This window comes from Microtus oregoni, unplaced genomic scaffold (genome assembly GCF_018167655.1).
Source record: "Microtus oregoni isolate MIOR12 unplaced genomic scaffold, Mior012 000055F_ref0000237, whole genome shotgun sequence".
In the NCBI taxonomy this organism is placed as follows: domain Eukaryota; kingdom Metazoa; phylum Chordata; class Mammalia; order Rodentia; family Cricetidae; genus Microtus; species Microtus oregoni.
In genome coordinates, this window is record NW_024543831.1 from 1,113,208 (window position 1) to 1,137,230 (window position 24,023).

A 24,023-nucleotide genomic window follows, 5' to 3' on the forward strand; every position below is an offset into this window, starting at 1 on the left:
AGCTACGGGTGATGAAGACAGGTGAGGATGGCTTGAGCCTAGACAACACAGGAAGACCCCATCTCAAAATAAAAAAAAATTAGCTTTCAGAGCTGTCAAAATGGCTCAGTGGGTGAAGTATTTAAGAGAGCAGTTGTGATGACCTGAGTCTGACTCCATGGTAAAGGTGGACGGAGAGAATTCATAAAGTTGTCCTCTGACCTCCACATGTATGCCATCTCATGCCCACTCTACCTCCACCTCTCTTTCTCACACACACATTCTCTCTCTCGCTCTCTCTTACACACACACACACTAAATGAATGTAATAAAAGGGTTTTTTTTGTTTTTTTTAAACGCTTATTTATTTGCTATGTATACAATATTCTGTCTGTGTGTATGCCTGCAGGCCAGAAGAGGGCACCAGACCCCATTACAGATGGTTGTGAGTCACCATGTGGTTGCTGGGAATTGAACTCAGGACCTTTGGAAGAGCAGGCAATGCTCCTAACCACTGAGCCATCTCTCCAGCCCCTATAATAAAAGTTTTTAAGAGTAACCCTAAGTCAAATAATACAACTAGGATTCAATCTCAGGCCATCTGATTCAGTCTATCAAACTGCTATAGAAAAGGTAGCGGTACCTGTAAACCCAACACCCGGAAACTCACTAGATCAAGGTCAGCCAGGGATAAGCTTGTGTCATTCTAATCCGAATCCTAACCCTAACCTTTAACAAAGCTTAAATCACAGGGCCCATGATTTTTTCTTCCGAGACAGGGTCACGGTAGCCCTGGCAGGCCTAGAACTCACAGAGCTTCTAGGACACAGCTTGTCTCTGTCCACTTAGTGCTGCATGCCCCACCATGCCCAGCTCCTGTTACTTTCTTTAAGCAATCTCACAGGAGCAATTACTGATGGTACCCCAAATAACAATCACAGTAATATAACCTTTAGCCTGACTTCAAAAGGGGGAAACAACGTCTAAACAAAATATCTTTTATCCTGCTTATCTGATATTGAATTCAGAAAAATACTAACCTTTCACGACTAGGTCCAAGGCTTCTGTTTATTTTAAAACACTCTATTATTATTATGTGTGTGTGTGTGTGCACTCACGTGCGTGGATATGCAAGAATGTGTATGGAGGGAAGAGGCCAACTCGAGGGAGTCCTTTCCTTTCACCTTGTAGCCCCAAGAGATCAAACTCAGATCCTCAGGCTGGGCAAGCACACCTACCTGCTGAGTCAGATCACTGAGGTTTTGAAACGCGTGCAGCCCACAGAGAATTCGCCATCAACTCTCTACTGAGGCTGGCTTAAACCCGACCCTCTGTCTCCACCTAGAAAATGCTGGGTCATAGGTGGGGGAGGAGTGTAATTCCCAGTGTCTGCTGGACTCTTTCTTCCTCCTGAACTCGACTAAACAAGAGCTGGGCTGCATGCCTTGCTCAGTCACTTTTTGTTTAGAGACAAAGGTCTACGTAACCCTGGCCTGGAACTTGCCGTGTGGTGAAGGCTGCTCCAGTGTGCACCACCACACCCAGCTTCACTAGTCCTTCTGAAGCGGCTCTTCAGGAGGCTGTGGGTATAGAGCACAGTGTGGACTTGCCTAGCATGTGTAGATAGAGTTCTGTGTTCAAGTCCCAACACAATGAAGTTCTTCAGCGAGTTTAACTTCCTAGATGCTATCAATCCCACCCACCAGTGAAAAGATGTGGGGTTAACCAGACAGGAAGACCACAGGCAGAAGTCTAGAACCCCAGAACACAGGGTGGTTCTTGGATATACTTTAGAACCACCTGATGGCTAGGTGTGCTGGTGCATACTCATGCTTTTAATCTCAGACTCAGCAGGCAGAAGCAGGAGGATATTCGGGAGTTTGAGACCAGCCTCCTGGTCTACATGAGTTATAAGCCAGCTAGGGCTACCCAGTGAGATCCTGTCTCAAAAAAAAAAAAAAAAAAAATCACCTGAAAAGTTCCCATAAAATATTCTTCAGCCCTCAAGTCATTATACTCTTTTATTTATAGGCTCTGAGAACAAGGACCCAAGCACAGCCTGGTGCCCTTGAACAGAGAATAAAGCAGCTATTGTCCACAGAGAGGTTGCTGAGGTGCCCTTCCTCACTGGTGTGGAATAATCTATATTGCTGGTCAGCAGGAGGGGAGCAGGCTGGCAAAGGAGGAAAGAAAAGCAGATTCCGTCTCGAGTCCTGAGGGTCTGGAACTGTGGTCTTGTCCACTACAACAGATCACCTGAGGCCACATGTGTGCTTTAGGGGCCCAGAGTTCCAGGCTTTCCCAGGAGCTGGTGACTAAGTCCCTCTCCTGGAGTGCATCAACAAGTCCCGCTGCAGCCCAGCCTCCAGGCTGGTGGTCAGTCTGGCTGCAGGAGGGTCTGTCAGGAGAGTCAACTTGTTGAAAACCCCTCGGCCAAAGTAGTCAGCAATCACGGAGAAGCTGTCATTCGAGCATTTGAGCTGGAAGGAAAGAGGAAGAATCAGGCCCAACTGAAAAGGAAACAAATGCTCTGGTACTCCAAGGACACTGTGTGACACCGATGGTGGCCCTGGTCTTGGGTGTCTGTGTGTGCACACCAACAGAGGCCAGGAGAGGGCATCCGATAGCAAGGAACTGAATCACAGGCAACTGTGAGCCTCCTGATGTGGCTCCAGTCCTCTAGACGACAGGAAGTGTTCTTAACTACTGAGCTATCTCTCCAGCCCACCCTCTCCCCCAACCTTTTTAACCTACTCATCCTCACCTGGTGCTGGAACTGATCATGGAGATCTCGTTTCTGCTCCTGGGCCCGGATCATATCCATCACCTTGCGGTTCTCCGGGAGGCAGGTGGGGCAGTCAGCATCGCTTTCTGAGTAACTCTCAAAGCAGTGCTGGTGGAAGGAGTGGCCACACAGGAAGTGGACTGAGGGCAGCTCCAAGGCACTGTTACAGATGCTGCACTTGGTCTTCTGGAAGATCTTTGGACTGCAAGCAGGAGACAGGATCGGTGGCAAAGAGTGAGGAGGGCAGGGCCAAATCCCAGTGGAGAGAGGAAACAAATGAAGATCTGTAAAGGTCACAGAGGCCCTGTCTGCGTTTATCACCCAAAGGGAATCAAATAGAGACAAAAGCTCCAACCTAAAGTGAAGGGTTTGTTTGTTTTGTTTTTTTAAGACAAGGTTTCTCTGTAGTTTTGGAGCCTGTCCTGGAATTAGCTCTTGTAGACCAGGCTGGCCTCAAACTCACAGAGATCCGCCTGCCTCTGCCTCCCGAGTGCTTGGATTAAAGACATGCGCCACCACCGCCTGGCCCACCACTTTTAATTTTTAAGCTTTTTATAAAAGATTTATTTATTATTTATACAGTGTTCCGTCTGCATGTGTGCCTGCAGGCCAGAAGAGGGCACCAGATCTCATTTCAGATGGTTGTGAGCCACCATGTGGTTGCTGGGAATTGAACTCAGGACCTCTGGAAGAGCAGCCAGTGCTCTTAACTGAGCCATCTCTCCAGCCCAAGATTTCTTTCTTAAATCACGTGCACAGAACTTCAGGTATCTGCAGGAAAAAGGTATCAAGGCCCTGGAGTATAGGTGGTCGTGTACCTGACACGTGTACTGGAATTGAACTTGAGTCCTCTGCAAGAATAGGACAAACTCTTAACCACTGACCCACGTCTCTGGTCCCCTTCTCTTTCTCCATTCATTTTCTCCTCAGAATTTACAACTACCTCAAACACTAATTATCTGCCTATTTGTTTTCTAGATTTATTTTATGTGATTTATGAGCCTGAGTGTATATACGTGTATCACTAGAATTAAGGTGCCTGCAGAGGTCAGAAGAGGACATCAAATGTCCTGGAGCTGTTGTGAGCCATCTGATGTGGGTGCTGGGAACGGAGCCCAGGTCCTCTCTGAGTGCAGCGAGCACTTTAACTGCTGACGATCTCTATCATTCCAAGTCCACTTATTTAAAATGTTCACTGTGTGTCTACAGAACAGAGGCCCATAAAGGCAGGGCTTCTTGTTTGTGCTATCATTAAAGGCTTCAGAGACAATAAAGGCTGAGCGGAATTAAGAAACCATTTCATAATAAACATTTTACAATGTAATGGGAAGAACAGACAGAACACTTGATAGCTGGGTGTGGAAGCAAATGTCTATGATCCCAGCACTTCAGAAAGATTAAGGAGTCCAGGGCCAGCTTCAGTTACATTAGACTGTCTCAACAAAACAAACCCCTAAAGATTTAACACTTGAGAACAATTTCTGTTATTAATAACTCCATCCAGGCATGACAGCTCATTCCTGAAATCCTAGCACTTAGGAGGCTGAAGCAGAAAGATTGCTTTGAGTTAAAGGTCAGCCCAGGCTGCAGGGCAAGATTATATCTCAAAAATAGGGGCTGGAGAGATGGCTCAGTGGTTAAGAGCACTGGCTGCTCTTCCAGAGGTAGTGAGTTCAATTCCCAGCAACCACATGGTGGCTCACAACCAACTGTAATGAGATCTGGCGCCCTCTTCTGGCGTGCGGGCATACATGGAGGCAGAATGTTGTATACACAATAAATAAATACATAAATCTAAAAGGAGCAGGGTTCAATTCCCAAGCACCAATGGCAGTTCACAACTGTCTGTAACTCCAGTTCTAGGATCTGACATCCTCACACAGATGCATTCAAGTAAAACACCAATGCAAATGAAAAAAATAAATAAAGCAAAATAAATTAAAAACAAAACAAACAAAGCCTACAGGTATAGACTGTAATTACAGCTACTGAGAAGGCCAAGGCAATAGAGTCAGAGTTCACCATCAGCCTGGCACTACAAAGTGAGTTCAGGAAGAGGCTGGGTAATTTAGTGAGATCCTGTCACAAAAACTAAAAGGAAAGGCTGGTAAGATGACTCAGCAGATAAAAGCGCTTGCTGTGTAAGCCTGACAACCTGAGTTTGAGCCCCAGAGGCCACGAGGAACAGTGGGACGTGGTAGTGCATCTGTGATCCCAGCACTCCTAGGGGTGGAAACCTGAGGTAGACTGTTAAATGCAGCACGGCAGAAATAAGACGGGAATTGCCAAATGCAGTCCTCTGACCACAGCTCCCACGGCACATATGTACCCTCCCTCACACACAGTGCATGGTGCTGCGCTTGCCTGGCAGTTAAGTGGTTCTGGGTTCAATCTCCAGAACTTCCAGTTAAAATGTTGAGATCTAAATTATCCACTTTCTGTACTTTCTAAAATCAAATTTTATTTCAAAACATTTCACAACTTGGATGTTTCCTTAGAAATGTAAATATTACGTATGCAGAGAACTGGCTTGGCCATAAAATAACCTCCTCCAAAGCCCATTAAATAATGACTTAGGAGGCTAGAAAGATGGTTCTGCAGTTAAGGGTTCATACCGCTCTTGCAGAAGAGGGAATTGAATTCAATTCCCAGTACACATGGGGTGTACGCCAGGGGTTCAGCACTGCCCGGAACGCTAACTCCTGGGGATCTAGTGCCTTTGTCAAATGCAGGCACCTACACTCAGGTACACAGACTTACTTACACACACACACACACACACACACACACACACACAACTTAAACTAACAAAACATTTTAAAAGAAATTAATAGGGCTGAAGAGATGGATCACTGGTTAAGCATACACACTCCTCTTGAAGAGGACCCGAGTATAATTCCCAGCTTCAACAATAAAGGGCTTACAACTGCCTGTAACTCCTGTTCCAGGAGATCCAATAGCCTCTCTGGCCTCAGTAGGCACAGGATCTTAAAGCACACTAAAACACACATGATGTGGGATTCCCCTCTGTATGCTGTGAGTTTGTTTTATTACCATTGGTTAATAAAGAAGCTGCTTTGGCCTATGGCAGGCAGAATATTTTATAGCAAGGCAGGAAATCCTAGCAGAGATAGAGAAGGAAAGAAGGCAGTCAGGGAGACGCCATGTAGTTGCTGAAGGGGAAAAACATTAGCCAACCACTGAAGAAACAAGACATGTAGAAAATGACGTAACGCCAGTCACGTGGTAATACACAGACTAATAAAAAGGGATTTAGTACGTAAGAGACAATTAGAAATACACCCGAGCCATACGCCAGTGTTGTAATTAATATAGTTTTTGTATGATTATTTAGGTCTGTGTGGCTGGAAAACAAACGTGCAGTCTCCACTTACACACACATACACATTTGCTCTCACATACACACACACACTAAAATCTTTTTTCTTTTTTCCTGTTTTGTTTTTCTGAGACAGGGTTTCTCTGTGTAACAGCCTTAGCTGTCCTGGAACCACTTTATAGACCAGGTTGGCCCTGAACTCACAGAGATCCACCTGCCTCTGCCTCCTGCGTGCTGGGATTAAAGGTAAGTGCACTGGGTGGTGGTGGCACGTTTGTTTGTCGTCCCCCCCCCCCCACATACACACAAAAATCTTTAAAAATAAGATCTATGGTGGCCATGGTGACACACACACACACACTAAAGATAAGATCTATGGTGGGCATGGTGGCACACACACACACACACTAAAGATAAGATCTATGGTGGGCATGATGACACACACACACTAAAGATAAGATCTATGGTGGGCATGGTGGCACACACACACACACACACTAAAGATAAGATCTATGGTGGGCATGGTGGCACACACACACACACTAAAGATAAGATCTATGGTGGGCATGGTGGCACACACACACACTAAAGATAAGATCAAGGGTAGATTGGTCTACAAATAAGTTCCAGGACAGTCAAGGCTGTTACACAGAGAAACCCTGTCTCGAAAAGCTTAAAAATAAGCCAGGTGACAGGCGGTGGTGGCGCACACCTTTAATCCCAGCACTCGGTAGGCAGAGGCAAGTGGATCTCTGTGAGTTTGAGGCCAGCCTGGTCTACAAAGTTCGAGGACAGACAAGGCTATTACAGACAAAGCCTGTCTCAAAAGACAAAACAAAACAACAGTAAAACAAACAAACAAACAAAAACTTAAAATAAACCCACATGTTGAGTAAGAACCACTGACCTAGATTAATCCTCGAAGAGAAAGAAGGGGGAAGAGAGAGAGAGAGAGAGGGAACTCAAACAGACTTTACAGATCCTCTATGTGGAAAGCACATAACACCACATTGTGATAGCCGAAGTCATCCCTGTCCACTCTACCTCGACTTGAGTTCCTGGATTTCTTGGCGGATGCGAGTGGTCTCCTCTCTGTACCGCCTCACCCGCAGCTCATCTTGTGCAATCTGCTGGCTCTGTTTCTGCAGTTTTTGGACCAGGTAGTCTCGGATGATGGACAGGGTAGCTGTGGAGTTGTGGGCCAGGGTCTGTACCACTGATATTGGAGGACAGGAAGAAATCAGATAAAGAACCACGCAGCACGCACTGAACAGAGCCCGTCTCTGCAGCAGCCTGTCCTCCCCAGTACCTAGAAGGGGGGGCATGAGGTTCTTGTTCTCGATATGCTTGAGCACAGCGGCCACATACTCCTTGCAGTCTTCCTCCTTGCGGGCAAAGTAGCTGAGGGCCTGTTCCCACAGGGAGGGGTCCTGCTCCCCATGGCGCTCGCACACGGCAATCACCTGGCGGTACTGCTCATGCTGCATGTGGTAATGCATGATCTGCTGGAACCTGGGGTCAGGGAAAGGAAATACCTCAGCGCTTGTCTCTGGAAAAATCGCCTCAATCTTTCTTTTTCCCTGGAAGTCCCCTAAATCCTTACAGCTTCCCCTGCTCGTAGAGGTAAAGGACCCCATCCTGGAAGTCGTGCATCTGGCACAGGACCAGCGCCTTGTCAAACACATTGCAGAATCGGCCGCTCTTCAGCAGGGAGATGGCCTCTGCGTGAAGCTTCTCCTTGGCCTACAAGAGAAGGTGGGCTGTCAGTCATCAGAGGGCACAAGACTTTTTAGACTAGGCAGACTTCAGTCTCTTTCAGTCCAGTTTCCCATCAGTGAAGCCCATATAGCTCCAGAGGTGAGGTGCTACTCTCAAAATCAGCTGTTCTCAACCTGTGGGTCATGACCCCAATAGCAAGCCTCTGTCTCCAAATTTTTTTTTGGCAGGGGTGGGGGGTGGGGGTGGGGTTGTTGAGACAGGGTTTCTCTGTAGCTCTGGAACCTGTCCTGGAACTAGCTCTTGTAGACCAGGCTGGCCTCGAACTCACAGAGAGCCGCCTGCCTCTGCCTCCCAAGTGCTGGGATTAAAGGTGTGCACCACCACCTCCTGGCTACATTATGATTAATAACAGCAGCAAAATTACTGTTATAAAGTAGCAAGCAAAAATAACTCGATGGCTGGGGTCACCACAACATGAGGAACTGTATTAAAGTGTCACAGCATTAGGAAGGTTGAGAACCACTACTCTAAATAAAGCAACAAAAGACATCCAAAAAGGATGGACAGGCACTAGAGGAACTCTTCTTTATTCGCTGTGAGGGAAGGAACCCAGGCCTCACACATGCTAGGCCAATGAGCACCCAAGCCATCTTTCCTGTGTCTCCCATGGCTCTGGCCAGATATTACCTGTGGATCCTTCTCGTGGGCCCAGTTCTGCAGCCGCAGCTCCAAGAGTGTGTCATAGATGCCCTGGGGGGCGTCTGGCTGCACTCCGCTCATGTGCTCCAGGAACGCTTTCAGCTCTCTCGGGTTGTTTGCAAAGATGGGGATGAACTCCTCGGAGTTGGCCTAGGATGGAGGAAAGAAAGACATGAGGTAGGGGCTGGAGAGATGGCTCAGAGTTTAAGAGCAGTGACTGCTCTTCCAGAGGTCCTGAGTTCAATCTCCAGCAACCACATGGTGGCTCACAACCATCTATGATGAGATCTGGTGCCCTTTTCTGGTGTGCAGGCAAAACATTGTATACATAATAAGTAAATAAATCTGGAAGGAAGGAAGGGAGGGAGGGAGGGAGGGAGGGAGCGAAGGAGGGGTGAGGTGGCTGAGTGAGCAGGCATCTAAAGTCATCCCTGCTACCAAAAACTGTTTACCCAGGTCTCACCCGGAAGCCTGGAGCCTCCTGATCACCTCGGCCTTCCAGACTGGGCCGATAGTCAGTACACAGTCCTTTCAGCAACTGGGTTGTCTGCTCCGGTATGTGGTGCATGAGGATCTTGCCGTAGCGCTTCATGTTACTTTCTGCCTGCTCAAAAGGCAGCTTACCAATATACTGCAGGGCTTCTTGATAGTTCTGTGGAGGGGTGAAAGGTGAACTAGTGCTCTTTCTGTCTCATCCAGCAGGATGAGTTTTTATCATCCCCAGTACATCCTTCCAAAGCAAGAACCTCACCCACCTTAATGTCCTCTAGCTGGATCTTTAAGTACCACTCATGATGTGCGTGGTTCTCAGCCAGATAGAGGGCATGGGAGTAGTAGCCGGCCTGCCGGAGGACCTTGATGGCTGTCTCCACATCAAAGTGGACTTCACTCTCGCTCTTTGTCTGCCAACAAGATGTTAAACAAAGTCATTTGCACAGAAGTGGCTGGAGAAGGGAGAACAAGCAGGCATTTAAGGCATATTTCTAAAGGGCAAAGGCATCTTGGCTTTGAAAACATGATAGCCAGCCTCTTGCAATATCGGCTTGAAAAACCTAGGCTTTCCTCTGTCCCTATCATTAGAAAGTCATTTATAGGGCTGGAGAGATGGTTCAGTGGTTAAGAGCACTGGCTGTTCTCTTAAGAGGACCCAGGTTCAATTCCCAGCACCCACATGGCAGCTCACAGCTGTCTGTAACTCCAGTTCTGGGGGATCTACCCTCACATAGACAAAACATTAATGCACATGAAATAAAATTAATGTAAAAAAAAGAAAGAAAAAAGAAAAGAAAGACATTTCTAGGGATTGAGAGCTTCTTTAATGGCACTTCCTGGGCTTAAGCACCATGGAATGTTCTAGACAACTAGTAGGAGCAACTGCTCTTCTTCCTGTTTATAGAGGAAAGAGCATTGGTTCCCAAATAAAGCTGGTCCCCTGCTTTCCTGTGTCCTGCTGAAAAACAGCAAGTCCTGGTAAGCCACTTCAGGTTCAGTGAGGCTTACTAGGAATCGTCCCATCCAACACTGCCCTTCACCTTGATGAATTCCTCCAACTTCGAGCTGTCCTTGAGCTTGGTGTAGCAGTTCAGAAGCAGAGTGGTATGATCAGCATTAGCCAGTGACTGCCGATGCAGGGTCTGTAGGTAGGCAGTCAAGTTGTGGATGCGCTGGGCATCCAGGAACTTACGGATCACGTAGGATGGCTCCAACCTTCCAATGGTTCTAGAGAAACATCAATACCATCAGGGTTAGAGTACTTTGTCAAGTTGGCTGTACAGGGATCACTGCAGCCATGGTATCAGTGTCAAGGTGGTATCAGTGATTAGACTATAAACCACACTGTGCAAGGTCCACAAAACTGGTTCCTATGTTGTGGTTTCTGAGGCAAGGTCTCACTATGTAGTCATGGCTGGCTTGGGAAATTATTAGCTGGACCAGGTTGGCCTTGAATTTAGGGTAATCCTCCCACCTCTCTTTCCCAAGTGCTGGGATTATAGACAAGTGTCATCACAACCAGCCTAGTACACTGGTTCTTATTTTTAATGAATCACTTCACAGACCTGCAAGTTATCCTTGCTGCCAAAGTAAGCATGAACACAGGATTGGGAAGGCTTTGTTGCTGGTCGGGTTTTTTGGTTTTGTTTGTTTGTTTTAGTTTTTTGAGATAGAGTCTCTACGGGTAGGTCTGGCTGTCCTGGAATTCTCTACATAGACAGGCTGGTCTTGAACTCAAAGAGATCTGCCTGCCTCTGTTTCCCAAGTATTAGGATTAGCCGGGCGGTGGTGGCGCACGCCTTTAATCCCAGCACTCGGGAGGCAGAGGCAGGCGGATCTCTGTGAGTTCGAGACCAGCCTGGTCTACAGAGCTAGTTCCAGGACAGGCTCCAAAGCCACAGAGAAACCCTGTCTCGAAAAAACAAAAAACAAAAAAAAAAAAACAAAAAAAACCCCAAGTATTAGGATTAAAGGTTAGTGCCACCATGCCCTGTCTTGTGTTTTAAGATAGGTTCAGTGTGTAGCACAGATTAATCTTGAACTCAAAATCCTCCTGCTTCAGTCCTGAGACTATAGGCATGTATGAACCATGCCCAGTCACCATCTCACTGTTTCCATAGTAAAAGTGAATACTTCCTGATGAAATACAACACCCCATCCCATGCACGCGCATACATGTGCGCACGCGCGCGTGTGCACGCACACGCACTCACGCACATACACACATATACACACACACACACACACACACGGGTCCTGAAATCTAGCTGCCTGTTCTGCATCCAAGCTCCATTCCCCAGCACATCCAGACTAACCGGATATACTGCTGAACAGCTCCATCATGGTTGCCCTTGCTGTAGAGATGGTCTCCATACTGCATGAAAATCTGAGCTAGTCCATCACTGTCCAGATGTTGACTCTTAGCCAAGTTAATTGCCATCTCAAATAGATTCTTCTTAAATAACATCTAGAAGAAGAGAGATTAGAACATTGGCAGAAGCAGTCCTGAGAGTAGACCCTCCCAAAACATACCCATAACAGACATAGTAGATAATCCTGGAGCTACAACCTGCCTACAGTCTAGACAAAGACCTCAAGGTAACCCCAAGATCAACACCAACATCACCTCACCTCATCCAGGGCTCTGTAAACAAGGAGGGCTGGCTTAGGTTCCCAGCCATTACTTCTCTCCAAAGCCACATCCTAGGCCATTTCCTTGTTATCCTATCCTAAGGAAACTGAGTAAGGCTGTGACCCAAAGGAAAGAAAGTCACTGGGCCCAGGGGACCTAAGAAACCCATTCCTGCAACTACTTCTAGATGCTTGTGCCAGCTCTGAGAACCTGGTGGCCTTGCCTCCAGTTTGGTCTGTGTGTCCTTCTCCTGCAATGCGTGGACCCGCCCATCCCGCGTCAGCACGTACAGGGAGCCCCACTCAGCGAGCACATCCACTACATCCTCAAAAACAGCACTGTAGGCTATGAACTTGTTGCACAGGTCATAGATGTTGAGAATTTGCTTGTCAGAGCTCTGGGAATCCCTGCTGGTAAACTCTGACCTGCACAGGAAAGAAAAGCACCACTATTTAGACCACCTCTGTCTCAGTTCCCTTATGGTTCCTTCACGTGACGACTCTGGTGCTGCCCCACTCCAGTTAGAACAAATCGCCTCTCTGGCCCCTCCACACGCACAACTGTGTGGCCACCTGTGCAGAACACAGTCCTGGTCTCACCCTTTAGCCTCCTACCATTAATCCTGGCCAACAGAGTAGAAAATTAACATTCAGATGCCTACTCACTGAACAAAATCATCATCATCACCCATGGCCTGGTGTGTTAGACAATGAGTTTGGTACTGAATGAAATAATCCAACAGGGGCTAGCAGAGGGCCCTGCTGATAAAATGCTTGCTTTGCAGCATGAAGACCTCAGTTCAAACTTAGATCCCACAAAAAAAAAGTACAGGGGTTGGAGAGATGGCTCAGCAGTTAAGAACACTTACTACTCTTTCAGAGGTCCCCAGTTCAGTTCCCAGCACCCGTATCAGGTGGCTCACAACCACCTGTAACTCTAGCTCCAGGGGATCGGATGCCTCTGACCTCCTTGAGCACCTGCACATGTATGCACAAAATCCACATAAATCCACACACAAATACATACACATAATTAAAGAAAAAACTTAAAACAATAAGTACAGTGGCACACACTTGGGCTAGGGAAGTGGGTGCAGGCAGATCCTGGGGCCTCACACACTTGGGCTAGGGAGGTGGGTGCAGGCAGATCCTGGGGCCTCACACACTTGGGCTAGGGAGGTGGGTGCAGGCAGATGCTGGGGCCTCACTGGTGGCCAACTTGCAGCCTACTATACTTGGTGAGCTCCAGGCCAGGATGAGACTATCTCCAAAATAAATAATGTGGATTGGTCTGGGGAATGACACCTAAGGTTGTTGTCTGGCCTCTACACACATGCGTACATACATGCACCTGACACACATGAACATATATACACACAAAACCCACCAGGGAGTGCTTTCACTATGAAAAAGACCCACTCTTCCCTTTTAGTGCTCTATCAACAACCACGATGACGACAAAAAACTCAAAAGAAAAAACTCATGCCTTATCCTTCCCAGCACTTTGTAGTTCCTCGCCACCCAATCCTCTGGCTCCATCTAACTTATGTTAACCAAAGAGCAAAAAAGTCCAATCCTAAGTCCAGATTCCCTGAACCATTATACATTTCCACAGTATTTTCACAGCAACTGTCTGAGCAAAACCAGATTTTTCAGTAAAAATAGTTAATTGAATCTAGATGGAAGATCAACCTACATAAAACTCAAGTGCCAGACTGGCTGGCTCCAGGCATTGGGGCTTTAGAACTACAATGGTTTTGGGGCACAGTCTAGTCCTCTCTGGTTCCCCTTTCCCTGGTCTTACTTGGGAGAAATCTTCCGGTCTCGGGAGACAATGACAAGGTAGCCTCTGAACCAGTGGGTGATGAGCTTATGGCCCTCAAAGGCAAAGCAGGGCCCACGTTCGTCTGGCTGATAGAGGTAGACACACTCATCTCCCGCAACAATGAACTGCAGGTCTTGAGAAGGGTCACTCAGGGCGGAGCAGCGCAGACCACAACCATGGGTGTCCAACTCCACACGGGGGTAGTCCTTTCCAGAAACTATATAGGACTGCCAAAGGTAAAAAAAAAAAGTTAGCAGGCTCCCTTTGAAGAGGCAGCACCTAAGCCTTCATACAGACAATTCATTTCTTTTCTTTATTTTGTTTGCCTTTCTTCAAGATAGGGTTTCTCATCGTAGCCCTGGTTGTCCTGGAACTTGCTTTGTAGACCAGGCTGGCCTCAGAGATCCACCTGCCTCTGCCTTCTGAGTGCTGGCATTAAAGGCGTGCCCACCACGTCAGGCTACAGATACTCATTTCTACCTTAAGTCTTTCACATTTTCTCCACTTAGCGTTCTGTTTGCCCTCGGCAACCTGCCTTCTCCAGTCACCAATACCTAGATACTAGATGAATGTATCGGGGGCTAAGCTATCACTAGAATCACGGGAGTTAAAGAAACGCAATGATCCTTTGCTGTTTTACCAAAAGTGTATTCCTACTTTAGGAGGCAGTTCAGTGGCAGTGTGGGCACAGTGAACACGGGGCTCTGGGACTGACCCCTGGCACAAACATTTCCCAAAGGCAGTTCATGATTGCCTGTAACTCCAGCTGGCCTCTCAGGGCAAATGTACACACACAGCCTATACATAAATAAAAATTTGGTGGAAAATTTTTAAAAATTAGTTATGTAGTAGAATACCAGGAACCAGAGAGGTAAAGCCATTTGTCTAACTGTGCTTAACAACGGAGAATTAAGTTATTCTACTACAAGCAGAGTTCTTTCCCTAAACCTACCTCTTCTACCGTCCTACATGAAGAAATAAAATATTAAATTGGGTAAATGACTCAAGGCTCTATGTCTAATTTTAAGACTCCCACCTCTCCTGTTAGTTCCTTACCCTATTGCCCTGAGCCCTGGAGAGACGGTGAACGTTATTCCCCTGAGTGCGACCTTAGTCCTACCTGGACACTTTCAGTTGTCACAACAAACAAGTGGGTGGTCTTCCCCGCCTGGCGGAAGGCCAGTCCAGTAACAGGATAGTTGCCCTTGTGCAAGATCTGGGTCTTGCTATGGCGGTCCCGGGTGATATCTCCCTTGTTCAGAGTCACACTGCCATCTGTGAAACCTGAAGACCAAAAAGCAGTGTTTCAGGGTGGATGAAAAGGGAGTGGAGACAGAGAAAAAGGCCATCAGCGGCACTCATGAGAAATGACATGCTTTCTCCTGCACCTGCATCTTCTCTAATGGTAACATGGCAACCTCAGTATCTGTATTCATTGACTCATTTTCATTCTCTTTCTCTTTCTTTTTTCTTCTTCTTTTTTTTGTTTTTTGTTTGAGACAGTGTTTCTCTATATATCCTTGGCTGTCCTTGAATTTGCTCTGTAGACCAGGCTGGCTTGGGACTAGGAGATCTGCCTGCCTCTGCCTCCCGGTGCTGGGATTAAAGCTGTGCATCACCACGCCCAGTCCATTCACTGACTCATTTTCAAAGAATAATAGTAAATGTCTTCCTATTATAAACTTTAATAGACCTACAAGGCCTTGGGTCAGTACCATGAGAACACCACACAGGAACTGAAGAAACAGCTTCCAAGAAAACGTGTTTAAAAATGTAGGAATGACGTTCTAGGACAGTCAAGGCACACAAAGAAATGCTGTTTCAGGAAAAAAAATCTAGGAGTTGGCTTTCCTCTTCATTGCTACTTACCAATGGCCATAAAGTTGAGATTTTCATGAACCGTCAAACAAGACACCACAGTTGGCTCTGTCCCTGGGATGGCAGGGAAGATCCGAGTGCACAGCGGATTGCCACCATCCCTCTTTTCCAGGTTCCAGATCTTTACCTGGGGACAGACCGCAGACATGTAAATATTGGTCTCCAACCAAAACACAGTCTCGGCTTCTGGATCTTCCGTTTCTGGGACTTACCAGGGGGTTAATGCCCTCTTCATCCTCCCCAACTGAGGCCAGAATATTGTGCTGCTTCAGCTGGTACAGGTGTGTCACACGCAGTTTGTAGGCCTGGAAGCCTGTAAGATGTAGGGAGCGTGGCAGGAACCAGATCTGGCCTTCCATATGTGCAGGATGGTTAAGAAGCTTCCTTTCCAAGGAGTAACATGTCCCATCCCCACCCTCTTAGCCATGGTTGCATTTTCTATGCTTTAAGTTACTTGCAGACAACCATACTCTGAAAGTATTACTACAGTAGATGAGGAATTAAAATATTTTATGGTGAAATAAAGTTGGAATTGAAAAAGAATGCCAGGCAGTGGTCGTGCACGCCTTTAATCCCAGAACTTGGGAGGCAGAGGCACGCGGATCTCTTCAGTTTGAGGTCAGCCTGGTCTACAGAGTGGGTTCCAGGACAGCCAGAGGTACACAGAGAAACGCTGTCTTGAAAATACAAAAACAAAGACAAAAAGAAATGAAGCACACACACACCTTAAGAGAAATCACATTCACATAACTTCAAATTATAGGATACTATTACAACTGCTCTGTCTTAGTATTATCATTGCTAATCTCCTGCCGAGCTTAAATTAGAAATGAAAGGTATGGTCAAAGTGTTTTGACTGATATAACCATTTTGAATTTACCATGCTACAAAAGTGACATGTAGAAACCCTACCTTGGAGGGCTGAGGGGCAAAGCAGTTGAGAAGGCGGCATACTTTGAAGTGTCAGCCTTTCCTGAGGTAAAGGTAAAATGCTTTCTTTGAGGTCATCCCCTAATCCCAGGGTTCTCCTTACAGACAAGGGCAGATTTCTGTGAGTTCAAGGCTAGCCAACCTTAAAATGAAACCCTGTCCAAAATTTTTTAAAAAGATTCTCTCTTGTGGTGCTGAGCAGGTCTAACTTCCCGTCAGCAATGGAGTCAGAAGGGAAAACTGATAAAGTACTGAGTACTGTGTTGCTATTTACACTGGTAGACTAGGAATGCTAAACGCATTTTTGGCTTGTAATACTTTCCATTTATGATGGATTCACCTGGATGTAACCCCATCATAAGTTAAGGAACATCTCTACAGGAAAAAGTAGTACCCACATCACTTGTCACAACCTGTGGCTTCAGACGTCACCTGAGGGCTGACTGTACTTACAATAGAGGGCTGACTGTACTTACAACAGAATCTAGATGTCAACGGACGTGCACATAACCTCTTTAACAACTCCAAGGCCTTTCCCCCAAATAACTTGTAACAAAGCAAACAAACTCCTTGTCTCATTTGTCTCCTTTCCTACAGTATCAGTCAGGACAGCCAACACCTTATACACACATCCTAGGCAAGTGGCATCTGTTTGGAAGGGGACTGAGCTTAACCTTGTCAAATTGGCATTAACAATAGTTTCACAGAAAAGGAAACTGAAGCGAATGTTGAATGACTTGCCCAGAACTGCTCGGTTGACAAGTTAAGAAATGGACTTCCTTCTTTCTCACAGCAGACCACAGCAGAGGTCTGGGCTCGCATCTAACTGCGAGGGCACAAAACACCAAGGACAGATTCCATTCCAGGTGGAGGAATCTCTTCGGGCTTCCGCGGAGGAAAGGGACAACTCCACGAGAAGGATATCTCCAAAGACCAGGCTCCCGCGGCCAGAGTCACAGACAGTGATGCCAGGAGGGAGGCAAAGGAACTTGGAAGCAGACGATCCAGAGGCCGGCGCGGCCCCGGGAGCGGCCCCATCATTACCCAGCGGCTCCTTCACCAGCTCCTTCTCGAAGAAAACGAAACGCCGCCACTGCAGGTAGGCCGCCATCTTGGCCGAGGGCCCCCGCCTCTGGAGCAACATCACGTGAACAGCACAGGCGAGTCATGTGAGGGACATCCTCCGGGGGCATGCGCACACAGTAGGCGGGGCCTGCTTCGCAAAGCTCTGGGGGTGGAGCTTGCTCGGTAGCGCCCTTGTGCTTTGATCTTGTTATAACTCCGAGGGTCCTTCATCTCTGCGTTGTTTTCCCCTTCCTACGAGTTGGTGGCGCGTTTCGAGGCCAGCATACCCTCCACAGCGGGACCTTGTCTCGAAACTAAAATACTCAGCTCTGTTCGGTGTCGCTGTGCAGATGGAAATGTTTTGGGAAACTGTCTAATGCATCAGCTTTTTAATGTTGTTTTTCTTTTTTCTTTTTTTTTTTTTTTTTTTTTTGGTTTTTCGAGACAGGGTTTCTCTGTGGTTTTGGAGCCTGTCCTGGAACTAGCTCTTGTAGACCAGGCTGGTCTCGAACTCACAGAGATCCGCCTGCCTCTGCCTCCCGAGTGCTGGGATTAAAGGCGTGCGCCACCACCGCCCGGCCAGCTTTTTAATGTTGAATAGAGCTGAAATTAAATGCCTCCTTTTAAGAAGTGGTTAAAAAAAGCCTGATTAAATTCAAAGCTTTTATATATATATATAAAACTTTACAAATGGATCTATTCCATTAATAGGCAACTAGACGGATAGTATGTGATTTATCTGCAATTCTCTTTAGTAAATACATCCCTGTATGCCAATTAGAAATCTTATTTCAACAAAGGAAGTTTAGAGTATTTTGTTGTTGTGTTTTGGCAGGGGTGCTGGGGTGGGGTAGCGGACAAATCAATAAAATGCTCAGGCACTGATGGCTCTTGATGAAGGATGGCACACATTTTGAGTTGTAGCTTGCTGTGCCTAATTGGGTTACATTTTAACCTGTCAGAAATATTTTTAGGTCAGAAATGAAAGCAGGTATCCAAAACAGGTTTTTTAACTGTTGGAAAGGCAGTTTGTGTCTGCCACTGACACATTCTGAACCAACCTTGTGTTGTGTATTTTTTTTTTTTTTGGTTTTTCGAGACAGGGTTTCTCTGTGGTTTTGGAGCCTGTCCTGGAACTAGCTCTTGTAGACCAGGCTGGTCTCGAACTCACAGAGATCCGCCTGCCTCTGCCTCCCGAGTGCTGGGATTAAAGGCGTGCGCCACCACCGCCCGGCGTGTTGTGTATTTGTGCATCTATCGGAATATGGAGCACCTGATACACTCAAAGCCTGTTCACTGAGATGGGAATTACTGATGAAACAGAATCTCCCAGGGCAGTGTTAACTCTCTCACCCTTTCTATAGAGGCAGGATGTAGGGCAGGGGACAGTAGCAAGCACCAGGGGGTGGCTGTTTTCAGAGCGGAGTGGTTAATAACTGGTAAGTCGAGGCTGTTCCGTGGCTGTTCTAGCACTGCTGACTAAACCAGCTGTGTAGAGACAACTCTGTGCCCTGTTGGTGTGCCAGAGAGAACCAGAGAAGCCTTGTAAGGAATGTAACCACGTCAGCTGTGACATCTTGTTCACCAGGATTGATCTAGTTAACTTAGTTGTTTAAGCAGATGTCCCCTTCTCTCATTCCATGTGTGGCCCTCCTACAGTATGAAGGCCCTGACTTTCCAGGTCAGAGGAGAACCATTTCTCAGTTTAAGCACACGCGTAGCTGAGCTACCTACTAGACCCTCCAAACGTACTCTCGAGAAGTATTGTGGTTCCAGGACAGCTAGGGCCTCACAGTGAGACTCTGCCTTAAAACAAACCAAACAGAAGAGAGCAGCCCACGGAAAGCACGCCTGGCTATGCTCCTGCTCCTGCCCAGGGCAGAAGTCTTTCTCTTTCCCATGTCTGGATCCGGCCCTGACAGTGCCTTTAGGGTCCTATAGGGAAGTGACACCAAGGCAAAGGTGGCCCTGCCAGCGTGACTTACAGCACCTCTTTATACCCACTACTTTGCGTTCCACTTCTTCACAAATATATTTTCAGCACTCCCCATTCCTGGCACTGTACGAAATCCCCAAATGGTAAATGAGCAAAATGTGATCTTTGACCACCAACCACCCGAGGGAAGATTTAAAAACAACTGACTAGAGCCAGGGTTGGTGGCTCATGCCCATAGTTTGGAAGGCTAGGGCAGGAAGATCGCCCTGAGTTCAAGGCTAGCCTAAGAGACTCTGTCTCAAAACAAAAGAAGAATCAGCTAGCCGGGCAGGTGGTGGCGCACGCCTTTGATCCCAGCACTTGGGAGGCAGAGGCAGGCGGATCTCTGTGAGTTCGAGGCCAGCCTGGTCTACAAGAGCTAGTTCCAGGACAGGCACCAAAAAACTACAGAGAAACCCTGTCTCGAAAATCAAAAAAAAAAAAAGAATCAGCAGTAAGCAGCCCTCAATTTCATTTGGCAAATTATACCTAACAGTGTTTTTTGCTTTTCATAGAGTCTTGTAGCACCCAGCTGCAAAAAGAGGTATGATTATCCTGGGGGAGAAGTGATGCTCTGGCCAAAAACATCAAAGTTATCTTAAAGTGAAACATGAGTTCTTGGTTTTCCTGATCTTTAATTAGACAGTTTTCTGGGGCATGAGGCTAAGGCATACTTGTCAGAACACACACCAGGGTTAGTCCATCAGTTCTGCTTTTCTAACCTAGGATCGTCGGTCAGGTGAAGAAGACAAACAGGTCGGGTACAGATTCCCGTACAGTTTTGAATACTGAGAACTCTGGTTATGAAGGAGTTCAAGAATCATACAAACTTTAAATTTTTTTATTATATTATTTTGTGTATGGGTATTCTGTCTGCATGTATGTGTACTGTGTTCCTGAGGTAACCACAAAAGCCAGAAGAATGTGGTAGATGTCCTAAATATGGATTTACAGACAGTTGTGAGCCACTATGTGGGTGCTGGGACTCAAACCTAGGTCCTCTTGAAACACATGTGGTGCATGAACATATATGCAAGAAAAACATTCATATACACAAAATGAAATAAATAAATCTAAAATTATTTTTAAATAGTTTAAAAGGCTAGAGATCGGATGGGCAGTGGTGGCTCACACCTTTAATCTTAGCACTTGCGAGGCAAAAGCAGGTTGATCTCTGTGAGTTCAAGACCAGCCTGGTCTGCAATAGCTAATTCCGGGACAGGCTCCAAAGCTACAGAGAAAACCAAACAAACAAACAAAAGGTTAGAGGTGTATCTTTGTGGTGGAACTCATATCTTGTATGGAACTAGCACTAGTTTCAACCCCTAATGCTGGAGCTAGAAAATGAATTTAGAGAAGTCAATATAATTCCACCAGGTGGTGGTGGTGCATGCCTCTAATCCCAGAACTCTGGAGGCAGAGGCAGGGAGAGCAATGTGAGTTCAAGGCCAGCCTAGTGTACAAAGTGAGTCTTAGGACAGCCAGGACTGTTACACAGAGAAACACTGTCTCGAAAAACCAAGAAAAGTCCTGGTGGTGGTGGCACACACCTTTAATCCCATCCATCACTTGGAAGGCAGAGGCAGGCAAATTTCTGTGAGTTTGAGGTCAGTCTAGTCTACAAAGTCAGTTCCAGGACAGTCAGAGCTACACAGAGAGACTGTATCAAAAAAGCAAAAAACAAAGAAAAAAAACCCACATAAAAAACAAGAAAGAAGAAAGGGGGGAGCTAGAGCAGTGGTTCTCAACCTTCCTAATGCTGTGACCCTTTATTTATTTATTTATTTTTGAGACAGGGTTTCTTTGTGGCTTTGGAGCCTGTCCTGGAACTAGCTCTTGTAGACCAGGCTGATCTCGAACTCATAGAGATCCGCCTGCCTCTGCCTCCCGAGTGCTGGGATTAAAGGCGTGCGCCACCATTGCCCGGCCTGCTGTGACCCTTTAATACAGTTTCTAATGTTGTGGTGACCTCATCTATAAAATTATTTCATTGCTACTTTATAACTGTAATTTTGCTACTGTTAGAATTTGTAATGTAAATATCTGGCATGCAGAATATATGCTATGTGACCCCTGTGGGATTACACCCCACAGGTTGAAAACCATTAGGCCAGCAAAATGACTCGGCAATGAAGAGCTCTTATTTTTTCAGAGGCTCCAGGTTTGGTTCCCAGAGCAAATGGAGCAGCTAATGGCTGTCTGTAACTCTAGTTCTAGAACCTATGATCTGACACCATCTTCTGGCCTCCTAAGGAACTGCACATTCATTGCACATACATACATACATTCAAACATACATGCCAGCAAAACTTCCTATACATACGTTACGCCCAGATCACAGAGTCCCCCAAAAATGAACTAGAAGACTGAGTCCCATATGTAAAAGCAAAGAGCCTTTATTTTTATTCAGGTTTGAATTCAGACTCTTGTCCAATATATTGGAGTGCTTGGCATTGGCGAGCCCCGAGGTCAGTTGGGGTTGGGTTTTTATAATAGCAAAGGTTGGGGTGAGAGATTTCTAAGATTTAGGACCCCTGATTGGCTGACATTTGTCTAGGGGTGTCCTGGTGAACAGCGATAGGTGTGTGCTGGCAGGTGATCCTATCTACAATGGTTGGTACATTAGGAATTTCCTTTGGATGGTCTGTTCCTGGGTGGTGCCTAGGTGGTCCCAGTTTGTGGTCTTTCTTGGAACAAGGGTAAACTAACGAGACTCAGGCCTCTTTTGAGCTTATCATGGCTGGGTCCTATAATATATGAAAGAAATATAAATAAAAATTTTTTAAATGAAAAAAATAAATATGTAAGAAAGAAAAGAAACTAAGCCAAAATAACCCCCCTGGCCTCCCACCGAAGAGGGGGAAAAAAAGCCAGAATAGTGGCACATACCTATCTACAATCTTAGCAGGAGACATGAAGAAACAGAATTCAAAAACAACCTCAAGCCTGGCGGTGGTGGTGCACGCCTTTAATCCTTGCACTCAGGGAGAAACAGGCAAGGGGATCTCTGCTGAGTTCAAGGTCAGCCTGGTCTACAGAGAGAGTTCCAGGATGGGCTGAAGAAATAAAACCTCAACTATGATCAGGCTGAGCTAGAACTTCCTTAAAAGACTTTAGAAGAGCTGGAGTGCTCACTAGCATTTAAGAACATTTGAACATTTATTGGTCTTGAAGAAGACCCAAGTTCTGTTTTCAGCACCCATATGATGACTCACAGCCATTCAGCCATTCATAACTGCAATTCCAGTTCCACGGAATCTGGATCTGATCTCTTCTTCTGCTTTTTTTTTTTTTTTTTTTGTCTTTCAATACAGGGTTTCTCAGTAGCTATGGAGTATAACTGGTTCTCGCGCTGTAGACCAGGCTGGCCACTGGCCTCGAATTCACGGAGATCCACCTGCCTCTGCATCCTGAGTGCTGGGATTAAAGGCACACCACCACCCAATCACACCTCTTCTCATTTCGTCCTTGGGTACCGTACATACATGATACATAGGCATGCAGGTAAATTCTCACACACATAAATTAAACGGAATAAACCTTTTTTTTTCCCCATTAAACAAAAAAAGTGAAGCTGGGGGGGGTGGGCAGTGATGGCGCCCACCTTAATTCAGGAGGCAGAGGCAGATCATCCTGGTCCGCAAAGCAAAATACAAGAAGGTTGCAAGAGAAATACTGTCTGATGGGGGAAGGGGTGATGGCAATTGGCATATATAATTTCAGCATTTGGGAATGTCAGAAAACATCCATGGGTGGTTCTTTGTTACCGGAAATCGTCGCGGGTCCGCTAGCCAATGAAAAGAAGGAGATTGGTCCAAAGGGCGGAGTTTTGACTGGGAAGGCGGAGCGAAGGAATGCGCGGGCGCTTTTGGTCCAAGAACGGCGAGTGGGTGCAGCAACTGAGCTGCTGGTGACTCCTTTCGCACTCCTTGTTTTTTGTGGTTGCTGAGCACGGATTTTGCTTGATATAAACGGGTAAAGTAATCCTTTGGCTCCCTTCATCATCCGGTGCCACTTTAGCAGGCTGCCGCAGGGCCGGCGCTCACAGCCTCAGGCGCCCGGTGCACTCACGTCCCGTGGCCTCCTGAGCGCCAGCCCCTCTGCTGCGGAACTCCCCGCGCACCCGCCCGTCCTCCCCGTCCCTGCCAGCTTGCCCGGAGTGCCAACTCTTTACCGGGCACGCGCGGTTCCGCACTCGCCCCTCTCCGGAGGCCCAGGCCTCGGGCCTCAGGCTAGGGCTGGAAAAGCCGGGAAAAGTCCGGCTCGCGTACTCGGGGGCTGGGGTCAGAAGGAAACTAGCGCTCCCAGCCGGACTCCTCCCTACCTCGCCCCACAACACTCCAGAGCCATTCGGCACTCAGCCTGTGGCTCTCTTTCTCATCAAAATTGTTTGTGTAGTTTAAATTCTGCTCTGAAATACAGGGCAGTCAAACTTGGGACCACAAAACCAGAGCAGAGTTCCAGGGCCTTCTTTGGCGCCACAACTCTGACATCTGCTGACCAAACATGGTTATTAATAACGTGCCTGCTGGTCAATTAAGATTATCACACCTACAACAATCTTACGAAGATTTTAACAAAGGTAAATTATTTGATAATTTTAAATAAATAAAATTTTTGTGCCAATAGCGTCTAACATCACCATTCACGCAATTAGAGACCTCATTTCTGCTATGGGTGCAGTGCTAGGAGAGAGATGCCGCCT

The 24,023-nt window shown here is 46.7% G+C and overlaps 1 protein-coding gene across 1 annotated transcript; it reads right to left on the reverse strand.

The window, feature by feature from the left end:
* Positions 1-1,986: 1,986 nt before the first annotated feature.
* On the reverse strand, positions 1,987-17,497 carry Vps11 (VPS11 core subunit of CORVET and HOPS complexes). The gene is made up of 16 exons (XM_041638699.1): positions 17,203-17,497; positions 15,561-15,709; positions 15,340-15,475; positions 14,591-14,754; positions 13,450-13,697; positions 11,870-12,071; positions 11,330-11,481; positions 10,055-10,241; positions 9,278-9,424; positions 8,986-9,174; positions 8,511-8,672; positions 7,708-7,847; positions 7,414-7,616; positions 7,149-7,320; positions 2,744-2,966; positions 1,987-2,459 (listed from the first exon to the last, which is right to left on the reverse strand). The coding sequence occupies exons 1-16, from the start codon at positions 17,420-17,422 to the stop codon at positions 2,295-2,297; spliced, it is 2,859 nt and encodes a 952-aa protein (XP_041494633.1). The 5' UTR covers positions 17,423-17,497; the 3' UTR covers positions 1,987-2,294.
* Between the last annotated feature and the right edge of the window lie 6,526 nt (positions 17,498-24,023).